The sequence below is a fragment of the Suricata suricatta genome, chromosome 1, assembly GCF_006229205.1.
Source record: "Suricata suricatta isolate VVHF042 chromosome 1, meerkat_22Aug2017_6uvM2_HiC, whole genome shotgun sequence".
In the NCBI taxonomy this organism is placed as follows: Eukaryota; Metazoa; Chordata; class Mammalia; order Carnivora; family Herpestidae; genus Suricata; species Suricata suricatta.
The window spans coordinates 192284318-192291835 of NC_043700.1; the positions used below are offsets into that span (position 1 = coordinate 192284318).

General features: G+C 63.0%; 1 protein-coding gene across 1 annotated transcript in view; it reads right to left on the reverse strand.

Annotated features, from left to right (window-relative positions):
* Positions 1-7518, reverse strand: part of ACOX3 (acyl-CoA oxidase 3, pristanoyl) — a 922607-nt gene that overhangs the window by 909278 nt on the left and 5811 nt on the right. Inside the window, exons 6-8 of the mRNA XM_029952568.1 lie at positions 6496-6584; positions 3623-3719; positions 1903-2085 (exon numbers count right to left, since the gene is read on the reverse strand). Coding sequence (XP_029808428.1) covers positions 1903-2085; positions 3623-3719; positions 6496-6584 — 369 coding nt within the window. The remainder of the gene's footprint in view (positions 1-1902; positions 2086-3622; positions 3720-6495; positions 6585-7518) is intronic.

Consider the following 7518-nt stretch of genomic DNA (forward strand, 5'->3'; position numbering starts at 1 on the left):
TGCCAGTGTTGATGGGGGGCAGGGATTGGATCACCGTACACCGTCATCATTTCCTGTAACACCCCCTCCCAAAGGCATAAAAGGCCCTGCCCTGCCCTTGTTCAGGGCTCGCTCCACTGGGCCTGCGGGTCGGCTGGAGACTGTGAGCCCGAGCTCAAGCGTGTAATAAAGGCCCTTTGCTTTTGCAGGCGTGACTCGGTCTCCCTAGCAGTCTCTGGTGCTTGTTTTGGGGTGATTTGGGGCGATTTTAAAAACTAGGGCACAACAGGGGAATATCAGCCCACCCGAGACCAGTGACCAGCAGCTGTCACGCCGGACAGGTGATTGCCTGTGCTTTGAGTTCCCGCCAGGGATCAAGCGATCACCTCAGCCACATGGGAACGCAGGGCCCACAGGGAGAAGGAGTCCCACCCAGGCGGGCAGGGGTCTCTGCACACCCAGTGCTGCATGGACGGGAGAGGGTGGAGGAGAGAGCAGGAAAGGGCCCCGCCGACCGTCACCACTGCGGCTCTCGCGTACTGAGCGTGGAGTGCCAGAAATCCTGCTGACCGCTCGCTGGGGACCAACACACTTAATCCTCACAGTCTCCCCATGGAAAGGTGCTGTTATCAGTTCTGGTCTATGACAAAAGCACACTACAGAGAGGTGGCACCAGGGAGCCTTGCCCAGGGGCACCTAGCCAGCAGGGTGGGCCTGGGACAGGAACTCAAGCGCGGTGGCTCCTGGTGACCGCTGGGCCACCCCGATGACCAGGCAGTCAGGTGTGCTGACCTCCCCAAGGCCCAGTACTCGCGGGGAAGGAACAGTCTGTGACACACAGTAGTGACCAGACATCCTCCTTCTCCTTGTTTACTGATGATTAAGAGAGGCTCACGGCCATGGGGAGAACTGTGACAAGAAAGAGATTCTCTTAGGATTCCCTCAGGCTCTCGCTCCAACACCTGTGCTTACCCAGCACTCGGCCCGAGACGGGGCCAGACTCAGCTGCTGAACTTGGACAGGAGCACCCCCCCCCGTTTGACCCTCAGCGCCCCCACCTGTGAAGTGGGAACTTGGCGAAGGCCAGGGGTGTGAGGAGGCGTGAAGGCTAAGCATGTGAGGAAGCATGGAGCCAGGTGTGTGAGGAGGCGTAGAGACCGGACGTGTGATGAGGTGTGAAGTCCAGGTGTGTGAAGAAGTGTGAAGCCAGGCGTGTAAGGAGGTGTAAAGTCCAGGTGTGGAAGAAGCGTGAAGTCCGGGCGTGTGAGGTGTGAAGTCTGGATGTGTGAGGCGTGAAGTCCAGGCGTGTGAAGAGGTGTGATGTCCGGATGTGTGAAGAAGTGTGAAGCCAGGTGTGTGAGGTGTGAAATCTGCACGTGTGAGGCATGAAGTCCAGGCGTGTGAGGAGATGTGAAGTCCAGGTGTGGAAGAGGCGTGAAGTCCGGGCGTGTGAGGTGTGAAGCCAGGTGTGGGAGGACAGGCTGGTACCATGCAAGCACCGCCAGTGTCCCGGAGATAAAGCTGGTCTCCCCCCGCCAGCAGTGAAGTGGCCGTTGGCGTGTAGCCCAGGCTCCCCCGCAGCTGTCCAGGCCGCCTCATCCCTGAGGACCGGCAGGATGAGTGTCCCTCCCGCTCCTCAATGATGTCATAACAAGTGGCCCACGCCCCGGCGTGTGGTGGATTATCCCCACGGGGTTTCTTCTTAGGGACGCGGCAAAGGGGTCACGGAGCGCACACCGGGGATGGGCCAGGCCACGGCCGGAGCCGCAGTGCCCGTGTGATAAACCGCGACAGCCTCGCCAGCGCACACTCGTGCCGAGGGCCTTCCTCTGGCCCCTGTGCACGCTCCTCTAGCCGAGAAGCCCCTGGCCCAGCTGGCGTGCCCGCCGTGGGCGGGAGAGGCCTGGGCCGCTGCAGCCCTACCTGCAGCTGGTACTCCAGCACCGGGGTCTCGTGCTCGTCTGTGGGCCCGAACTGACGCCGCGTGGCCGAGAAACGAAGAGCTATGGAGACGGCCAGCTTCAAGTTCACGACAGACGTGGCCACGATGATGGCCCGGCCCGCCGACAGGCTGCCCAGGGACTCTCTGAAGCGCTGCCTGGTGTCCTGTGGGGAAGGGACACGCCATGAGCACGATGCCCGGTGTCCCCGGGGTGCCCCCGCCACACGGGCCAGGCTGCAGAGGTGCGGGTGTCATAAGGCCCCCAGCGGGGACACCCAGCTGCAGGGAGAGGAAACAGTGCCCCACAGAGCGCCACACCCGGCCACCCGGAGTCCCCAAGGCTGAGCCACACCAGGCACGAAGTGGGGGACCTTGGGCTGAGGTGCCACCGCTTGGTGCTGGCGTCCCATTCCCGTGACCCCGGGTCCCCCAGGATTCCTCTCTCCTGTGGAAGACACTTCCCTGCTGGGCGCTGGCCATGTTCTTTCACCGTGGCCTCATGGGCATCCATGTCAACCTGCCACAAACCCCAGGGCCCCGGGCACGACAGTCCACAGTGGCGGTCCCGTCGGCACCTCCCGCCGCCAGTCTTCAGTCCCCCAGGCACCTGGGCCTCCCTCCCCTCTTGCCGCCTCTCCTGGCCTCATTTCTTCCAGTCTTCGGACATTTCCGCCACAGTGATACCCACCGTGGGGCTGGTGCGGCCAGGCAGCGAGCCTGCGTGGGCCGGAGGGCATTCCCGATGCCCCCCACACAGACGGCGGTTGTGGGGTCATCCCCCGCCTCCTCGCATGCAGCGTGGCGCAGCGGGAAGCTGGAGGCTCAGGGAGCTTTGCTCCGTGGGAGTCAGTGCCGCACTCTCTTTCCAGAAGATCCCGGGTGTTTCTCTGGGAGACGCTCTCGAGCCTCGGCTGCACTGTCGCGTGTGCTCCCCACGCAGTCCTGGCGCCACACGGGCCCTCGGTCGGGTCTTCTCCCCGCTGGCTGCTCCCACACTGGCCCCCGTCGCTCTGCTCGGCCTCTCCTGTGTCCCCCACGGACCCTCTCGCGGGCCTCCCAGCCTCCGACTCGCGCCGGCTCCGTTCGCCCTCCAGCGTGTGCCTTCGTCCCTCACTGTCCTCTTAGCGGCTAACGAATGGTCGACGTCACTCTTTCCATTTGTGAGACACTCAGGTTTCACGTTGCTGATTTTTGTCCTCGTCCCTGGCGCCCCGGCCACGCTTGCTTCCAGCCCCGCCGTCCTGGCTCCGGTCACGTGGTGCGCGTTGTCGGACAGAGGCCTACTCTGAGGGGCACGCGTGGGCTCAGGACCCGGGAGGCAGCCAGCTTCTCCAACGTGGCCCCTGGCCATTGTGTGTCTACCACTCAAAGGGTTTCGGGACATGGTGAGCCCCGGACACCAGAGACACGGTCACCCCCTTTCGGGATGGCCACCGCACAACCTACACCCTTAAACCCTTTGGGGGAAACAGCACTAGCAGCGGGCAGCCTCCTGACCACCGTGGAGGGCTGGGGGATGGGCAGCATCTGTCATCATGCCCAGGACCCTGGGGCTGCAGGGGACCTAAGGGCCGCCTTCCTTGCTGGTGGCACTGGAACCTGACCCAAGAGGGGTTTGCCCCGGGCCAGCCCAGCTGGGCGGGTATCCGTGCAGCAGTGGGCTTTCCACCCTCGAGCCTCCCCACCTGGAGACACCTGTACCTTAAAGGGGGTGACGTAGGTACCCTCGGGGGTGACGTCTCCGGTCCGGTTCAGGAGGGCATGGCGAGGAATCCTCACCTTGTGGAACATGGCGAATCTGGGTGGAGATACGACAGGGCCTCCGGTTAACAGGGCTCTGACCCCGGAGCCTGTCTCCTCTCCCTCCAGAAGCCCAGTCAAGTACAAGCAAAGGAAAGCCAAACGGGTGCCGAGCCCCCAGGGAAAAAGAAAATGGGAGAAGACAGCAGGGGCAAGAAATTTAAACAGATTTTTCTAGCTTTAAAGGTTAAACAGGGGCGCCTGGGAGGCTCAGTCAGTTAATCGGCCGACTTCGGCTCAAGTCATGATCTCGCGGTTCATGGGTTTGAGCCCCGTGCTGGGCTCTGTGCTGACAGCTCGGAGCCTGGAGCTGCTTCAGATTCTGTGTCTCCCTCTCTCTCTGCTCCTTCCCTGCTCTCGCTGTCTCTGTCTCAAAAGTAAATAAACATAAAAAAGAAAACTAGAAAAAGGTTAAATAAAAAGACACGGTGTGCGTGAGGAGGGGCCCGGTGCAGAAGCAAATGGCCACGTGTTGGGAATCGTGAGCCAGGGTCCTGACGCCACGGGGACGAAGCTAGTCAGTCAACAGGAAGAGAACGGATTTTTTTTTTTAAGGTTCTCACCCTTCAAACTCACACCAGATACGATGTGAACAATCAACAATCTGAGATTTTGAAAACTCTCGCATCAAAAGAACAGTCACTGACAGAGACAGACAAACCCGTGTCTTCTGGAAAGCCGAGAAGAACGGACTCACTCGCACGTCATCGCAGTCCTCTGGGATTAGGACTTGAAGACACTTTCCATGCCTCAGCGAGGACAGCCCACGGGGCAAGGTCAGCAAAAGGACCGCATATCCCACAAACAGAGCAAAAACCCCAAGCCGTCTCAAGAAACATCGAGGGTTCCCACGGCGACTCATCTGGTGACCAAGAGCACCCTCCGGGCCATCCAGAACGTTCACCGGGTCCCCCACGGGAGCCCGCGTCTTAAGGAAGGGCGTCGCCAAGCCAGTTAGGGCAGCCCCCTGTCCGCTCACGTTGGCTCCTACTGGAGTCGCGGTCCCCCAAGAAGGCACCAAACATCTGACCACAGCTGGGCGCCAGCTCTGCCAGGGCAGGTCCTGGCCCCTCCTCCCTCGTCCACCCTCACCTGGTGCCAGCCCCCTCTGGCCCGGGTCTACCTTGGCGGGGTTCCGTGCAAGACCACCTCTGCGGCCCATCCTGCGCTCCAGGGCACAGTCCTTTCCAAACTCATCAGAACGGGGACCCCCCCCACACAAGTCCCTTCAAGCCCCAAACCCACAGAAAGATGCAGGGAGCCCTCAGACAGGGGCCCTGCCCAAGCCGGGGCAGGGGGGCCTACTGTGACCCTCAAAGAGGCCAGACCCTCCTGCACCCCCTGCAGGTGGCCCTCAGAGCCCACCGCCTCCTCCAGAGGCCCGATGGGCCTCTGCTCTGACGCCCCTGCAGCGGGCACCGGCAGCCTCCCTGCACCGCTGCGGGGTGGCCCCACTCTGCGGTGACTGCCCACTGCCCACATCCTCGCTCAGCACCCACTTCTCGGTGCCAGTTTCTCTGGGTCCAATTCACTCTTTTAGAGTGGGGCCGTCAGGCTTGGCACCCAGCAGATGCTTCCTGAGAGCCATGCAGTGGGCCGATGGCAGGTGACACACTCCCCTCTCTGCCACCCCGAGTCTAGGCCGTCCTCGCAGGAGAGATGTGGTGCAACTGCCAGGACCCCCGGGGAAGAGCAGAGATGGGGGGGCTGCTCGCAGGGCAGGCGGGAGGAGTCCCCTCCCAAATTCCTTAGGAGGCACCGAGGCAATGGGCCGCCAGCCCCGGGGCACACCCCAGCTCCGCAGGCTGCCCTCCCGGGCACGAGACCCAGGCCAGCGGCAGCCCGGCTCTGCGGCAGGGCCAGCCGGGAGCCTGGAGCCGGAGGCCCCGGTGGGGTGGAAGCTGCGGGGGGCCTGAGGAGGCCCCTCGGGCCATGAGCACAGACATCCACGTTTTAAGGGCAGACTGGGCGCCAGCACCCCCGGAGGGGCCCGGCTTCCACCAGAAAGCCGAGAAAAGCTTCCTCAGGCACGACTGTAAACCCGGTGCCCCTTCCAAGCAGTGGGAACCCTTCTCCTCGGGACCCCAGGGCTGGAATGGGTCTGAACGTGTTTCTAGCCGTGGAAGTAATTGCCAGCCTGTAACTGAGAGCCTGTGTCGCCTGTTCTCCTCGGGGCACGTGAGGCCATGCAAGCTGTGCCAGAAGCAGGTGGCGGCCAGCCCGCAGTGTGGGGGTGACGGGGGCTGCGTGACACAGGAACGCGTGCGACAAGATGTGTATGTGACACACGGTGTATGACAGATTTGTGCTGCGTGACACAGACGTGTGACTGGCACGGGGTGTGTATATGACAAGGGGTGTGTGCCATGGGGTGCGTGTGACAGAGTACGTGACGTGTGTGGATGCCACAGTGTGTGCACAACACGGGGCATGTGTGTAATGGTGCACCTGACCCTGTGTGCGAGTGACAGAGGTGTGACACGGGGCCGATGTGACACACGGTGTCTCTGAGACGGTGTGTGCGTGTGACATGGTGTGTGAGTGATGGGGTGTGTGACACAGAGTGTGTGTGTGTGACACAGCCCTCAAGTGACAGGAGCGCTGTGCGTCCCCGCCATGTTTTCCTGGCCCCACAGGCACCGAGGGGGGTGGGGACAGCACTGAGGTCCCGGGGGACTACCACGCGGGAACCGGCAGGGACCAGAGTCCCACGCGAGCGGCCTCCGGCAGCCACCCTGCAGGGACGCGCGGCCGTCACGGCCAGGCACACCCACCCGTTGTCCATGCCGTTCAGCCCGAGCTTCTTGCCAATGTCGCCAACCATCACCCCTGGCATGGGAAGAAGGGTCCTGGGGTCCCGAATCTGTACAAGACACAGAAGACAGCAAATGGCAAGCGTCAGGGCCACCCAAGAATCGCAATGCGTCCATCACAAAACCCGTGACTAAGCCGTGGGCCCCCTCGTGGATCTGCGGGGCTAAGCGGCGTCCCCCAAAAACACCACGTCCTCTGGGGTCTTTGGAACCGTCACTAAGTGAAGGATCAGAGACAAAGGCATCCCCGATGACCCAGGTGGGCCCCAAACCCAATGACAGGTGTCCTGTAAGAGAGGAGCAGGCGACGTGCACAGAAGAGGGCGCAGCCGCCAGGGGCTGGATAGGCAGGAGCAGGATGTCCCTGGAAGCCTGGGTGCAGGGGAGGGGAGGGCAGGGGCTGCCACCCGGATCTCAGGCTCCTGGCCTCCAGGACTGTAACCGCCTGTTGTTCTAAGGCCCCGGTTTGTGCCATTGGGCTTTGGCAGCGCCCAGCAAGCAGCTGAGGCGTCCCCGCAGCCTGGAGGCCGTCAGGAACGTCCACGTCACGCTCAGGTCAGCCCCAGGGCTGGGGCAGGCTGCCGTGACAGGACGGGACGGCTGTGCACGTGCATGCAGGGGAGAACCAGCCTGAGATGCGCTCTGGGCGTCCGGTAAACAGGTGTGGCCAAATACAGGTGCGGCTGTGGCTGAAGGTTCCCTGGTGAGCTCAGTGCTCTCCCCTCCACCCTGACTCTGTGCTGGGGACACAGCAACCCCCCCCAGCTCCGTGCTGGGGACACAGCGCCCCCCCCAGCTCCGTGCTGGGGACACAGCGCTCCCCCCTCACCCTGACTCTGTGCTGGGGACACAGCACCCCCCCAGCTCCATGCTGGGGACACAGCGCTCCCCCCTCACCCCGACTCCGTGCTGGGGACACAGCGCGCCCCCCTCACCCCGACTCCGTGTTGGGGACACAGCACCACCCCCTGCCCCCGGCTCCGT